The following is a 16,753-nucleotide window of genomic DNA, read 5'->3' as shown; positions in this document are numbered from 1 at the left end:
TTGGCAGTACGAGCTTTCGGAGCTCTGCCCCTTCATCAGGGGAGTAAAGAATTCTCTTACTCTTCACTCACCTGATGAAGGGGGAGCGCTCTGAAAGCTCATGCTACCAAATAAACCTGTTGGACTTTAACTTGGTGAATATGAGACTACTTACTGTGCCTACGCCAGTCCAACACTGGCATCTCCACATCATCCCTTCTTTAAATAGGTTCCTTCCCACTATTGCTGCTGACACGTTGCTCTCGGCTACTCTCTGACAATCCACTGCTAACAGGAACAAATTTGCCCCAATAGAACGACTCACCTTAAATGCCTCCCTGCGCTGATATTCCAGCTTTGCCATTTCCTCAGCCACCCAGGACGGGACATCGGGAATTGCGATTTGGAGCACATACTTCAGCAGGAACGCAAAGTGCTGCAGGAGTCACAAATATTATTGGAGATTGGTCAATGAGATATACCCCCCATACCCCTCACTGTAACACTCTGATATACCCCACACCCCCTCACTGTAACACTCTGAAATACCCCACACCCCCCACTGTAACACTGTGATATATCTCACACCCCTCACTCTAACACTCTGATATACCCCACACCCCTCACTGTAACACACTGATATACCCCACACCCCTCACTCTAACACTCTGATATACCTCCCACCCCTCACTGTAACATTCTGATATACCCCACACCCCTCATTGTAATACTCTGATATACCCCACACCCCTCACTGTAACACTCTGATATACCCCACACCCCCCACTGTAATACTCTGATATATCCCACACCCCTCACTCTAATGTACCCCACACCCCTCACTCTAACACTCTGATATACCCCACACCCCTCACTGTAATACTCTGATATATCCCACACCCCTCACTGTAACACTCTGATATATCCCACACCCCTCACTGTAACACTGATATACCCCACACCCCTCACTCTAACACTGATATGTCCCTCCTTTCCCTCTCTCTGGCTCTGATTTCCCCCCTTACCTCCAGGATTACCACGAGGATGATGGCCATCTCGGAGCTGAGTGAGGGGAACAGGCGCTGCAGTTGTCCACACTGTCCAATCAAATAGCAGTTAACCATGATGGCTAATACCCCCATCACCTCCATCACACTCTGTGGGGAAACAGCAAGAAACCAAGCTCAGTGGGTCCACAACATTGCTGCGTTAGTGTAGCACCCACAGGAACAGCACAGCTGCAACAGGCATTGGATCAGCACAACACATCACAATAAGCAAATCACCGCAGTAACATTCAGTACAAGAATAGCCTCACTCTCCACCATATTTAGGGGTAAGACAATTATAACAACCCTGTATATATTATAGAGAATAGCAGCCCCTGTGTAGAGAATGGCAGCCCCTGTGTGTACTATAGAGAATAGCAGCACCTGTGTATATTATAGAGAATAGCAGTCCCTGTGTATATTATAGAGAATAGCAGCCCCTGTGTATATTATAGAGAATAGCAGCCCCTGTGTATATCATAGAGAATAGCAGCCCCTGTGTATGTTATAGAGAATAGCAGCCCCTGTGTATATTATAGAGAATAGCAGTCCCTGTGTTTATTATAGAGAATAGCAGTCCCTGTGTATAATATAGAGAATAGCAGCCCCTGTGTATCTTACAGAGAATAGCAGCCCCTGTGTATATTATAGAGAATAGCAGTCCCTGTGCATATTGTAGAGAATAGCAGTCCCTGTGTATATTATAGAGAATAGCAGTCCCTGTGCATATTATAGAGAATAGCAGTCCCTGTGTATATTACAGAGAATAGCAGTCCCTGTGCATATTGTAGAGAATAGCAGTCCCTGTGTATATTATAGAGAATAGCAGTCCCTGTGCATATTGTAGAGAATAGCAGTCCCTGTGTATATTATAGAGAATAGCAGTCCCTGTGCATATTATAGAGAATAGCAGCCCCTGTATATCTTATAGAGAATAACAGATACTATTATACTTTAAGGAATAATCTAAAAGTCACATTCCTGCAAGTGATGCACTGAGTGAATGAGTGTGAATGTTGGTCCTACCTGCCACTGACCAATACTGTCGACTCTCTGACCAAAGGGTCTCTGGGAGCCAGTGCACAGTTTGAAGGCATCACTGCGGATCTCAATGACATTATTGATGAGGGCACACATCGCCGCGAGGGGGAATGCTGAGGAGAAGAGAACCACATACCCAAACTGAATAAACATCTCTTGGTAATCCTGGAAAGTGTCCTGAAAGAAAGAGCAAAGGAAGCTTTTAAGAATCTGTGCACAAATTTTGCAGCGTGAGAAAGTAACTCAACAGGCCAGTGGGATCCTGGGCTTGTAACTCGAGGCTGAGAGTACAAAGGTCAGCAGGTCATGATGAATCTGTGTCAAACACTTGTTCAGCCTCAGCAAGTTGTTGGTGAAAATGAAAGAACAGAAAGTGGGAGAATGAAGCCGGAATGAGAAATGGCAAAAAAAGAAAGAAAACAAAGAGGTTGCAATGAGGCGCCCACTGACCCAGTGGCTATCCTCGCTAACATCCCCTATCCAGTGTTAGTGTACACTGCACTGTTACTCTACACCACGCTGTTACAGCACTGCTACTGTACACTGCACTGTTACTATGCTGTTATTGTACACTGCACTGTTAAAGCTCACTACACTGTTACAGTACACTGCACTGTTAAAGCACACTACACTTACTGTACACTGCACTGTTAAAGCACACTACACTTACTGTACACTGCACTGTTACTGCACCGTTACTGTACACTGCATTGTTACTGCACTGTTCCTTTTAAGTTACTGTACACTGCATTTTTACTGTACACTGCATCGTTACTGCACTGTTACTGTCGCCGGCTCCACTCTGGTCCTGGCTGAGATCTGCATTGGAATGGGAATGGCAGCAGGTGGTTCCTGCTCCAAGTGTCTCAGTGTAGGTCGACATTTGGCTGGTTCCCTTTGTAAGGCAGTGCGGAGATTAACAACCAGACAGGATAGAGCAGAACCTAATTCACCCAGCAGAGGGCGCAAAGGAGAGCAATCAGGATCAACCCGCAGGGCTGAGTGTCTCAGCACTCTGTGTATGTGAGAGTGACTATTTGTGTGCGTGTAACAGGACTGGGTGTGTGCTTAATTTTTAGTTTTACTTATTAGTGTCACAAATAAGCTTACATTAGCACTGCAATGAATTTGCTGTGACAATCCCCTAGTCGCCACACTCTGACACCTGTTCGGCTACACTGAGCTTAGCACGGCTAATGCACCTAACCAGCACGTCTTTCGGATTGTGGGAGGAAACCGGAGCACCTGGAGGAAACCCACGCAGACATGGGCAGAATGTGCAGATGCCACACAGACAGTGACCCAGACCTGGAATTGAACCCGGTCCCTGGTGCTATGAGGCAGCAGTGTTAACCACTGTGCCACCACCCTGTGGCTTCATGAGACCAGATCAGTGTTTAATGGAACTGGGTGTGTGTTTATTGGGACTGGGTTTGTATTTATTGGAACTTGGTGCGTGTTTAATGGGACTTGGTGTGTGTTTAATGGGACTTGGTGCGTGTTTAATGGGACTTGGTGCGTGTTTAATGGGACTTGGTGCGCGTTTAATGGGACTTGGTGCGTGTTTAATGGGGCTTGGTGCGTGTTTAATGGAACTTGGTGCGTGTTTAATGGAACTTGGTGCGTGTTTAATGGAACTTGGTTTGTGTTTAATGGGACTGGGTGTATGTTTAATGGGACTGGGTGTGTGTTTAATGGAACTTGGTTCATGTTTAATGGAACTTGGTTTGTGTTTAATGGAACTTGGTTTGTATTTAATGGGACAGGGTGTGTGTTTAATGGGACTTGGTTTGTGTTTAATGGAACTTGGTTCATGTTTAATGGAACTTGGTTTGTGTTTAATGGAACTTGGTTTGTGTTTAATGGGACACGGTGTGTGTTTAATGGGACTTGGTTTGTGTTTAATGGGACTGAATAACTGCACTGACCTCATATTTTTGCATACAGCTCTCAATTTCTCCTTGAGTCAGAGGAACATCTTCGTAATCGTCTGGTGGATCCATCCAGGACAGCCTGCTGGTCGCAGTCTCGGTGTTGTCGCCTCGCTCTGCGCTCTTGTCCCTCCTCCTGTGCCGCAGCATCACACTCAGCTGCTTGCTGCTCTCGCCCACATCACCATCATCTGCCTCCATCTTCACATCGTGCTCGCACAGTTCAAACACCAGCCCCCCCTCGGCCCCCCTCTCCACCAGGATTGGACTTCCCTCCTCCATCAGCATCCCTTGCAGCATTCCCTCCATCTCGCAGTTCCTCTCTTCCTTCACCATCTTCTGCCCGCTGCCAGCGAAGCTCACTTTCTTCGAGAGGCGGAGGCCGCAGTCGAGGACACTGTCTTCGTCACCCTCCTCTTCGTTCTGTTGTTCCTCCTCCTCTGGGGCCCCACATGCTCCGTTCTCACACTTTGTCTCCGCTTTCCCGTTGCCCGGGTCGGAGTCTGGCTGTCCCGGGTCTTGTTCACCCGTTTCCTCTGGGCTCTCACCAACTTCCCTGACCCGTTCCGGGGACTGTTTGAACAGATTTCTCAGCATCCTTGCTGTCACCTGCAGGGTGAGGTGTCCCTGCTTATACTTCTCGTAGAAAAGGGGCTGCAGAACCTCCTTCACATTCAGAATGATCTGCCTGGTTATTAGAAGAGCAGCCAACATCTGTCAGCAGAAAGATAGAAAGCGAAGATAACCAGTTGGAGTAGCTCACAGACAGCTTCGATCATTCACTCACTTCCAACACCATCTCCCAGCACCGCACCGCCCCCCCCCCCCCCACCCCCCCAGACCCCGCACAGCCAGTAATCCATATCAGTATTGCTGCAAAATAGGGCAAAAATACACAGTCCTGTTAGCCGCCTACACACACACACACACACACACACGCATACAGTCCCGTTTTACACACACACACACAAACTCCTACACACACACACACATGCAGACACACACATGCACAAACACAGAATGTACACAGACTCATGTAGACACACACATACACAGTCAATGCTAGGATATTCAGTCCTGTTACACACACACATACACACTCTCTCATACAAAGATGCATGCAGACACATACACAGACACACACGCATACGAACACACAGTCATGCACACAGACACATGAAGACAGACACACATACACACCCACACCCACACACACAGCTACAGACACACACACACACACACACACACACACACACACACACACACACACACACACACACACACACACACACACACACACAGACAGTCAGTGTAAGTATATTCAGTCTGACTCTTTATTCAGTGCTGTGTGTGACTGGCTTCTCGATGCCGTGAGGAAGCTGATGTTGTGAATCTGAGCAGAGTTTGATGTAATGCTGCATTCCTGTGTCAGTTTGTGCTTTCTGCAAACAACCACGTGCTCTGTTACAACCAAGCGAGAGATTCTCACTGCAGCTCACAACAGCAAATGTTAGAACACTGATTCCCAGAGCTCAGTGCAGAGAATGATCCCATTTCCAACAGCAAAATCTCCAAACTATAGCCAGACATAATATCTGGAAGTGTCTATTTTATTGCTGTCTGTATCGATATTTCTAAATCCTTCATATCATCACCTACCCGTCAGACCCTCAGTGCACAGCACTCTGTCACAATGCAGCACTGAGGGAGTTCTCAGTGAAATAATTACCCACAACTCTGCTTATCCATTTAGATTATCCAATCATTTTATCTGTGTTGTGTGTGGAATCTTGCTGTGTACAAATTTGGAGCTGATCCTGGAGTTGCGAGAAACCCAGAATCATAGAATCCCTACAGAGCAGAAAGAGGCCATTCAGCCCATCGATCCTGCACCGACCACAATCCCACCCAAGCCCAATCCCCGTAACCCCACGCACTTACCCCAGCCAGTCCCCCTGACACTAAGGGTTAATTTGGCATGGCCAATCCACCTAACCCGCACATCTTTTGGACTGTGGGAGGAAACCGGAGCACCCGGAGGAAGCCCACCCAGACACGGGGAGAACTTGCAGACTCCGCACAGACAGTGACCCAAGCTGGGAATCGAACCCTGAGCGCCGTGAGGCAGTAGTGCTAACCATTGTGCCATCCACAGTGGAGAGGAACCCGGATTGTCATATCTCAACGTTTCCGTTCTGTCACAGGCAGAGTATTCAGTTAGAGACCAAACCCAGTGGATGGTGGTGAGGGGAGTGACGATGTGAGGGGGGGGGGGGGGGCGGTGGGGGACAGGGTGGGGATGGGGGAGGAGTTGGGGGGGGTGAGGTTGAGGGGGGGGTGTAGGGCTGAGGGGCAGGTGGGTGTGGACTGGTTTGTGTGAAGATTGAGTGATAGCGGGTCGGAAGGAGATTTCTTACTTGAATAATTAAGCAGTGTTTACCCAGTGTCGAGGGGCTTAGGTTGGGGGGGGACACTGGGATTCAGAGCAGCTGCTCTCTCTCCTCCTGTCACTGCCTCAGTGCCAGGCTAAAGGAACTCTCCGCAAAAGGCAGAGTGAGAATAGAAATCCCTCCCCTCCCCCCCACCCCACTGAGCTGAGCTGAGCTGAGCTGAGCTCGGACACTTTCTGCTGATTCGAGGCAGTGTCTGCATTGCAGCTACTCAGCGAGTCAGCACTGCAGCCTCCCAGCTAGCTGTGTGCCCGGGGCACAGCAGCAAGGGGAGGGCAGCACAGTCAGCATGTGGGGGGAGGAACAGGGTGAGGGGGGGGGGGGTGGGGGGGGTGGGGTGACAGTGAGGGGGGGGGGAGTGTCGGGGAAGGGGGGGGTGGTGAGAGGATGTCAGTGAGTGGGGTGACAAGGTGAGGGGGGGGACTGTTAGTGAGGAAGGGGGCGGGAGGGGACAGGGTGGGGGGGGTGGTTTGACAGTGAGTGCGGTCAGGGTGGGGTCGGGCAGCGTTCAGGGTTCTCAATGTCTGGGAGATGAGTCACTCCAGCTGAGTGAGAAAGTCGGGGGTGGGGGGGGGATCAGATTCTGAAAGTCTTTACTCCACTCCCACTCTCAAAGTGCTGACTCTGGATAGCAGACAGAAGCAGAGGGACTGGGGTTAGTGACCTTAGCTAAAGGTGCAGGTACCAGTTGGACTGTAGCAACACCGTGTGGGTGTTTAGGGATAGTGTCGGGGTTCAGCTGAAGAATGTGGGGACTCCAGACACCTCCCCCACTTCCCGGTCATTAGTTCAGGATAGCTATCTCCAGTAACATTCCCACAGCGATATAGTTTCTGGCAGACAGTGTGGGCCATTGAACATGAATCTGGAGTGAAGATGCATCATAAACTACACCCCTCCCCGTCCTGCCCTCAAATCACATTTCCCTACAACACAACAGTGGTTACACTGCATTGATTGCTTTGAAACATACAGAATTGGTGCAGAAGGAGGCCATTCGGCCCTTCGAGCCTGCACCACCATCCAATATGGTCATGGCTGATCATGCTCCCTCAGTATCCCACTCCCGCTTTCTCTCCATACCCCTTGATCCCTTTAACCACAAGGGCCAGGCCCAGCTCCCTCTTGAATATATCTAACAAACTGGCCCCAACAGCTTTCTGTGGTAGAGAATTCCACAGGTTCACAACTCTCTGAGTGGATAAGTTCTTCCACATCTCAGTCCTGAATGGCTTACCTCTTATTCTTAGACTGTGACCCCTACTTCTGCTCTTACCCAACATCAGGAACATTCTTCCCATATCTAACTTGTCCAGTCCCGTCAGGATTTTATATGTTTCTATGACATCCCCTCTCATCCTTCTAAATTCCAGAGAGTACAAGCTCAGTCGATCCTGTCTCTCTTCATATATCAGTCCTGCCATTCCAGGAATCAGTCTGGTGAACCTTCGCTGGACTCCCTCAATGGCAAGAATGTCCTCCTTCAGACTAGGAGACCAAAACAGCACACAATACTCAAGGTGTGGCCTCACCAAGGCCCTGTATTACTGCAGCAAGACATCCTTTATCCTATCCTCTTGCTATGAAGGCCAGCATGCCATTAGCTTTCCTCACCGCTTGCCATATCCACATGCCAACCTTCAGCAGCTGTTCCACCAAGACGCCCAGGTCATGTTGCATTTCTCCTTTTCCTAAATGCCATCATTCAGATAATAATCTTCCTTCCTGCTTTTGCTACCAAAGTGGATCACCTCACATTTATCCATATTAAATTGCATTTGCCAAGTATTTGCCCACTCAGCCAGCCTGTCCAAATCACCCTGCAGCCTCTTAGCATCCTCCTCACAGCACACACTACCACCCAGCTTAGGGTCATCTGCAAATTTGAAGATATTGTATTCAATTCCTTTGTCCAAATCATTAATGTATATTGTGAGAAGCTGGGGTCCCAGCCCTGAACCCTGCGGTACCCCACTAGTCACTGCCTGCCACTCTGAAAAGGATCCACTTATTCCCACTCTCTGCTTCCCGTCTGCCAACAAGTCTCTATCCACGTCAATATATTACCCCAAAAACCACGAGCTTTGATTTTCTTCACTAATCTCTTGTGTGGGACCTTGTCAAAAGCCTTTTGAAAGTTTAGATACACAACATCCACTGGTTCACCCCTGTCCACTCTACTAGTAAGGAGTCTCACACACCAGGTTAAAGTCCAACAGGTTTATTTGGTAGCACAAGCCACAAGCTTTCGGAGCACTGGCCCTTCATCAGATGAGTGAGGAGTTGTGTTCACAAACAGGGCATTTATAGACACAAACTCAATTTAGAAGATAATGGTTGGAATGCGAGTCTTTACAGGTAATCAAGTCTTAAAGATACAGACAATGTGAGTGGAGAGAGGGTTAAGCATAGGTTAAAGAGATGTGTATTGTCTCCAGCCAGGTGTGTAAGTGAGATTTTGCAAGCCCAGGCAAGTTGTCAGGGTTACAGATAGTGTGACATGAACCCAAGATCCCGGTTGAGGCCGTCCTAGTGTGTGCGGAACTTGGCTATCAGTTTCTGCTCAGCGAATACCCGAAGATTCTCCCTGGAGCAGAGAAGCTATGACATCTTCTCTGGAGCCTTCAACATGTCATCGATGAAGACGAACATCTCACCAAGGCCATCCCCACATCTTGCCTTCAAACAACCGCACAACCACAAACAGACCTTTGTCCACAGCAAACTTCCCAGCCTTCAGGAGAACAGTGACCACAACACCACACAACCCTACCACATCAATCTCTGCAAGACGTGCCGGATCACTGACACGGATGCCATCATCTCACGTGAGAACACCATCCACCAAGTACACGGTACATACTCTTGCAACTCGGCCAATGTTGTCTACCCGATACGCTGCAGGAAAGGATGTCCCGAGGCATGGTACATTGGGGAGACCATGCAGACGCTATGACAATGGATGAATGAATACTGCTCGACAATCACCAGGCAAAAGTGTTGTCTTTCTGCTGGGGAACACTTCAGCATTCGGCCTCTGATCTTCAGGTAAGTATTCTCCAATGCGGCCTACACACACACGATTGCGCAGAGTTGCTGAGCAGAAACTGATAGCCAAGTTCCGCACAAATGAGGATGGCCTCAACCGGGATCTTGGGTTCATGTCACACTATCTATAAGCCTCATGACTTGCCTGGGCTTGTACAATCTCACTAACTGATCTGGCTGGAAACCCTCTCTCCACTCACATTCTCTGTACCTTTAAGACTTGATTTCTTTAAAGCCTCGCATTCCATCCATTATCTTGTAAATTGAGTTAGTGTCTATATGTGCCCTGTTTGTGAACAGAGCTCCCACTCACCTGATGGAGGGGCAGTGCTCTGAAAGCTTGTGGCTCGTGCTACCAAATAAACCTGCTGGGCTTCAGCCTGGTGTTGTGAGGCTTCTTACTGTGCCTACCCCAATCCAACGCCGGCATCTCCTACTGGTCACAGCCTCAAAAAATTCCAGAAGATTTGTCAAGCACGATTTCCCTGTGGTGATTCCACGCTGACTTAGACTGATCCTGTCACTGCTCTCCAAATGTTCATTTTACGTCCTTAATAACTGACTCCAACATTTTCCCCATCACCAAGCTAACCGGTTTATAATCCCTTGTTTTCTCTCTCCCTCCTTTTTTAAAAAGTGGGGTTACGTTAGCTATCCTCCAATCCACCGGAACTCTTCCAGAGTCTATAGAATGCTGGAAAATGATCAACAATGTGTCCTGCATTTCCAGGGCCACTTCCTTGAGTACATAAGAAAAAATAAGAACATAAGAAATAGGAGCAGGAGTAGGCCATCTAGCCCTTCGAGCCTGCCCTGCCATTCAATAAGATCATGGCTGATCTGTTGTGGCTCAGTTCCACATTCCCGCCCTCTCCCCATAACCCTTAATCCCCTCGCTTATCAAAAACCCATCAACCCGCGTCTTAAAAATATTTAGCGAGGCAGCCTCCACCACCTCAACGGGCAGAGAATTCCAGAGATTCACCACCCTTTGAGTGACGAAGTTCCTCCTCAACTCCGTTCTAAACCGCCCCCCCTTTATCTTGAGGCTATGCCCCCTAGTACTTTGGGATGCAGAGCATCAAGCCCTGAGGACATATCAGGTTTTAATCCCAGCAATTTTCCCAATACAATTTCCTGACGAATAAGTATTTCCTTCAGTTCCTCCTTCATGCTAGACCCTCTGTCCCCTTGTTTTTCCTGAAATCACAAAAGGTGCTATAGAAATGCAAGTCTTCCTTCTCGTCTGTCTATGCTGGGCCAATCATGGACTGATGAGAAGGGGAAACCTGCAGTTGTGTAACGCTTTTCATGATCTCTGCGCATCCCAAAGTGTTGGTGAAGTGTAGTCACTGTTGTAATGTGAACAGCACAGCAAGATCCCATGAACAGAAATAAGATCACGACTGGAAGATATGTTTTCGCTGTTGGTTGAGGGGTAAATATTGACCCAGGAGAGAACTAGCATGCCGGGATCTACTACGGCAACCAGCAAGGGCAGACTGGGCCTCGGGTTTGTGGCCTCATCCTGAAGGATAGCACCTCCGACAGTGCAGCACCCCGTCAAAGCTGCACCCATACGGTTAACCAGAATTACAGGCTTGAGGGCTAAGTGAACCCACAGCCGAGACACGCTAACACAAAGGCATGCTGATATTTGATCAACTTTCCAAGTTTCCTGTTTTCCAGGATTTTACTAATCTCCGAAGTACGATCTGGATATGCGTCACTGTCACGCTTGCCACAAGCATTTGGCCAGCCGACTCTCCCTTATCTCAGAATTCACTCAGTGGCACGCACCAGCCTCACACTGGTCTAATAAAGATCTCATGCTTTTATTCCTACGAGGGTTAGAATTGAGAGGAGGCCAGTTTTAGAAAGTTCACATTCAGCATTAGAGTACAATGAACGCCTGTATCAGACCTCCACATGCAGCAAAGCCTCTCAAGAGTCTGCAAAGACTTCAAGTCGCTTTTTAACATTTGTTTTCCACTGACTTGGTGCCATTGGCATTGTGTGGCCTGTGGGATTGTGCAACAACAGGGCCAGAATCTGCATCAAACCACTCATTCATTCCAGCCTCCCACACCTTCAGCATGTCCGCCTCTTTAAAGCTCCCCTGTCAGATCAGCAAATTGCCAGTATTACTCACTCCACTGCGAGCTAAGCAGGGTTCAATCTGGCATGCACCAAGCCCCCATAGACATCGAGACAAGGAGGGAGGGAACAAAACTGGGGCAGAAAAATAAACTCTGATACAGAACTCCGCAGCCGGGGGTGCATTTTGGGTGGGAGGGAGGGGTGCGGTTCTCTGTCAAGGATCTCGACTCGAGACCCTAATCTTCACTATTCACCCAAATTGGCTCGGTACTGATAAGGGAATGGGGACTTTGGTAAGGTGTGGCTACACAAGAGTGTGGGGTGGAAATGGAGCTTAACCCTGTCAGACTCTGGGATCCACACTCTCACCCAGCGAAGTTTCTGTACAATTCTTCCTAATTCGTAAAAAAGCACATCCCAATGAATCAATAGGCACGCGAGGTTTGGAAAGCCTATTCTCCCCTCTTTCCACCTGATCAACGTTTTACACCATTATCAGTCAAAGCACAAGCTCTCTGATAATGTGTGGGTCCCACACTGACTCTCACTGGGGTACGGGTTCCACACACACTGACTCTCACTGGGGTACGGGTTCCACACACACTGACTCTCACTGGGGTACGGGTTCCACACACACTGACTCTCACTGGGGTACGGGTTCCACACACACTGACTCTCACTGGGGTACGGGTCCCACACTGACTCTCACTGGGGTACGGGTTCCACACACACTGACTCTCACTGGGGTACGGGTTCCACACACACTGACTCTCACTGGGGTACGGGTCCCACACTGACTCTCACTGGGGTACGGGTCCCACACACACTGACTCTCACTGGGGTACGGGTCCCACACACACTGACTCTCACTGGGGTACAGGTTCCACAGACACTGACTCTCACTGGGGTACGGGTCCCACACACACTGACTCTCACTGGGGTACGGGTCCCAAACACACTGACTCTCACTGGGGTACGGATTCCACACACACTGACTCTCACTGGGGTACAGGTTCCACAGACACTGACTCTCACTGGGGTACGGGTCCCACACACACTGACTCTCACTGGCGTATGGGTTCCACACATACTGACTCTCACTGGGGTATGGGTCCCACACACACTGACTCTCACTGGGGTACAGGTTCTACACACACTGACTCTAACAGAGTATGGGTCCCACACACACTGACTCTCACTGGCGTATGAGTTCCACACACACTGACTCTCACTGGGGTACAGGTTCTACACACACTGACTCTAACAGAGTATGGGTCCCACACACACTGACTCTCACTGGGGTACGGGTTCCACACACACTGACTCTCACTGGGGTACGGGTCCCACACACACTGACTCTCACTGGCGTATGAGTTCTACACACACTGACTCTAACAGAGTATGGGTCCCACACACACTGACTCTCACTGGGGTACGGGTCCCACACACACTGACTCTCACTGGGGTACGGGTCCCACACACACTGACTCTCACTGGGGTACGGGTCCCACACACACTGACTCTCACTGGGGTACGGGTCCCACACACACTGACTCTCACTGTGGTATGGGTCCCACACACACTGACTCTCACTGTGGTATGGGTCCCACACACACTGACTCTCACTGGGGTACGGGTCCCACACACACTGACTCTCACTGGGGTACGGGTTGCACACACACCGACTCTCACTGGGGTATGGGTTCCACTGACTGACCATTTCCACCGCTGGGTTACGAGGCCCAATGCTGAAACATGTTCAGGGGTGACCCACTGATGGTGGGTGGATCTCAGGCTTGGAATTTTGTGTCGATAACTCGTGGGATTCTCGTGTCTGGTGTGCGTGGGGTATGGGAGCTGTAAAACTGCCCCACTGCATATGACCAACTCTGTCTCTGGGAATCCCAATCTCTACCCCGCAACTCCACATCATCTTTCTCTCACACCTCCACACTGCACCTAAGGCATGAATGCAAAGATACTCAAACAACAAGAACAGACCTTCAGTCTGTGAATCTTTGTACCAAATCACCCTGGTCTCCAAGGGGAAAGCAAAAATAGAAAAAAAAATCTTAAACCTCTGGCAATAAGTAAGAAAAAAGAAAGCTAACTGAATTGCTGAGTAATAGAATCTCTAAAGTACATAAGGAGGCCATTCAGCCATCGAGTCTGCACTCCCACTCAGGCCCTATTCCCATTACCCCATGCATTTACCCTAGTTAATCCCCCTGACACTAAGGGGCAATTTAGCATGGTCAATCCACCTAACCTGCACGTTTTTTGGACTGTGGGAAGAAACCCACACACACAGGGGGAGAACGTGCAGACTCTGCACAGTGACCCAAGCCAGGAATCGAAGCCGGGTCCCTTGCACTGTGAGGCAGCAGTGCTAACCAGTGTGCCACTGTGCCACCGTGCTGAGTGTGACTGCGTTCCTTCTCAGTGGCTTGGCAGGTCACTCAGTTACACGGGAAATATTCTGGGAGAGTTCCTGTCAAGCATGGAAGTAGAATTGGACAATCAATGAGAAAGGGTTTTTGTTTTTTGAAAATGATGACTCTGAGGCAGTTTTCGCACTTTTGGCAGAACAGAACCATCAGAAATCAGCCCAAATTAATGATCTGGGTCAGGAAAATCTGCCACCATCGAGCAAATGGGGTTGCCTAGATTGAACTCTGCCCTTTGCCCATTATTGCAAAGCATGCACCAGCAAAGCCAAGCCTGGTTTGTACTTGGCATCGGAACCATCGGAAGCAGATAATGTAGGTCCTTGTCGCCGTGTTGCGTTTGAAGATGAGGAGGAGATAGAATTTGAGGAGAATGTATGGGAGGAGGGCATCTTTTAGCTGACGGATTAGGCTTTTGGACAGGGAGAAGACTATCAACATCTGCGGAGGAGAGAGGAAAGAAAAATTGAAATGAAAACACAAGTGAAGTAAATAAAGCAAGACCAGGAACAGCTGCGATGTACAACCGTGTGCCCAATCAGGAAAGGATCTTTGCAATACTGACCTTGCAAAGAAGCCCAGTGACTGTTGGCCCCAAACCACTATCCATCTCAGCAGCCAGCAATCACAGACTCTTATAGGGAAAGGCCATTCAGCCCATCGTGCCCAGGTCTTGCAAAGAATGGGGTTATGCAGCAACAACAGGGAGAAAAGAGCTCTTACCTCTTTGAGGCGCTCCATGTCTTTGAGGTAGAATCCGATGTAGAAAAGACTAAGGTATGAATTTACAAACTGGAACTGGAGGGAAAGAAAGGAAAAGGTTAGGCTTGCTTCTTGCTGGTGATTCAGAGTCAGATTAATACCTCCCAGATTATCACTCCCCTCTGCATGGTAGCACAGTGATTTGCACTGCTGCCTCACTGAGCCAGGGACCTGAACTCAATTTCCAGCTTGGGTCACTGTCTGTGTGGAGCTTGCACGTTCCCCTCATGTCTGCGTGGGTTTCCTCCAGGTGCTCCAGTTTCTTCCCACAGTCCAAAGACGTGCTGGTTAGGTGCCTTGGCTGTGCTAAATTCTCCTCCAGTGTACCCTAACAGGAATGTGGCGACTAGGGAATTTCAATAGTAACTTCACTGCAGTGTTAATGTAAACCTACTTGTGACTAATAAGTAAATAAACTGTAACTCTGAGGATATAGGCTATCCAGTACAGACAGAAGTGAAAGACCTGCATTTAGAGAGCAATTTAAAAGGGGAGTCCTTGGCCTAGTGGCATTATCGCTAGACTATTAATACACATGGATCAATAGTATACATGAACTATTGTCTACATGGACTTTAGCAAGGCCTTTGACAAGGAACCGCATGGTAGATTGTTGCATAAAGTTAAATCTCACAGGATCCAGGGTGAGGTATCTAAATGGATACAAAATTGGCCTCTGGTTGTAGAGAGTTGTTTATCAAAGTGGAAGCTTGTGACTAGCGGTGTGCCTCAGGGATCAATGCTGGGCCCACTGTTATTTCTTATTTATATTAATGATTTGGGATGAGAATATAAGGGGCATGGTTAGTAAATTTGTAGATGACACCAAGATTGATGGCATGGTGGACTGTGAGGAAGGTTATCTTCAATTGCAGCAGAATCTTGATCAACTGGGCCAGTGGGCTGACGAATGGCAGATGGAGTTTAATTTAGACAAATGTGAGGTAATGCATTTTGGTAGATTGAACCAGGGCGGGACTTAGTCAATTAATGGTAGGGCACTGGGGAGAGTTACAGAACAAAGAGATCTAGGGGTACATGTCCATAGCTCCTTGAAAGTGGAGGCACAGGTTGACAGAGTGGTGAAGAAGGCATTCGGCATGCTTGGGCGGCACGGTAGCACAGTGGTTAGCACTGCTGCTTCACAGCTCCAGGGACCTGGGTTTGATTCCTGGCTTGGGTTGCTGTCTGTGTGGAGTTTGCACATTCTCCTCGTGTCTGCATGAGTTTTCTTCAGGTGCTCTGGTTTCCTCCCCCAGTCCAAAGATGTGCAGATTAGGTTGATTGGCCATGCTAAATTGACCGTAGATGCATAGGTTAGAGGATTAATGGGTAAAATATGCACAGATATAGGGGTAGAGCCTGGGTGGGATTGTGGTTGGTGCAGACTCGATGGGCCGAATGGCCTCTTTCTGTACTGTAGGGTTTCTATGAATTTCTTTCTATGAATTTCTTGGTTTCATCAGTCAGAACATTGAATACAGGAGTTGGCACACCTTGTTGAAGTTGTACAAGACATTGGTAAGGCCACACTTGAAATACTGTGTGCAATTCTGGTCACCCTATTATAGAAGGGATATTATTAACCTGGAAAGAGTGCAGAAAAGATTCACTCGGCTGCTACCAGGACTTGTTGGATTGAGTCATAAGTGGAGGCTGAATAGACTGGGACTTTTTTCTCTGGAGCATAGGGAGCTGAGGGATGACCTTATAGAGGTCTATAAAATAATGAGGGGCATAGACAAGATAGATAGTCAATACCTTTTCCCAAAGGTAGGAGAGTCTAAAACTAGACGGCATAGGTTTAAGGTAAGAGGGGAGAGATACAAAAGTGTCCAGAGGGGCAAATGTTTCCCACAGAGGGTGGTGAGTGTCTGGAACAAGCTGCCAGAGGTAGTAGTAGAGGCGAGTACAATTTTATCCTTTAAAAAGCATTTAGATAGTTA

General features: G+C 48.6%; 1 protein-coding gene across 2 annotated transcripts in view; it reads right to left on the bottom strand.

Moving 5' to 3' along the window:
• The window catches only part of ano8b (anoctamin 8b), a 140,174-nt gene that overhangs the window by 61,203 nt on the left and 62,218 nt on the right, over positions 1–16,753 (bottom strand). For both annotated transcript variants that reach the window (XR_013889508.1, XM_080213111.1), the window contains exons 12-17: positions 14,769–14,843; positions 14,331–14,486; positions 3,998–4,714; positions 2,055–2,246; positions 1,005–1,136; positions 305–415 (exon numbers count right to left, since the gene is read on the bottom strand). Coding sequence is in view for 1 of the 2 variants with exons in the window: in XM_080213111.1 (XP_080069237.1) it covers positions 305–415; positions 1,005–1,136; positions 2,055–2,246; positions 3,998–4,714; positions 14,331–14,486; positions 14,769–14,843 (1,383 nt within the window). In the remaining variant the exon portion in view is untranslated. The remainder of the gene's footprint in view (positions 1–304; positions 416–1,004; positions 1,137–2,054; positions 2,247–3,997; positions 4,715–14,330; positions 14,487–14,768; positions 14,844–16,753) is intronic.

Source organism: Carcharhinus amblyrhynchos, chromosome 26 (genome assembly GCF_965287045.1).
Source record: "Carcharhinus amblyrhynchos chromosome 26, sCarAmb.v2.hapA, whole genome shotgun sequence".
In the NCBI taxonomy this organism is placed as follows: Eukaryota; Metazoa; Chordata; class Chondrichthyes; order Carcharhiniformes; family Carcharhinidae; genus Carcharhinus; species Carcharhinus amblyrhynchos.
Note: the sequence above shows the minus strand (reverse complement) of the source record. Positions and strands in the feature narration are given on the sequence as shown.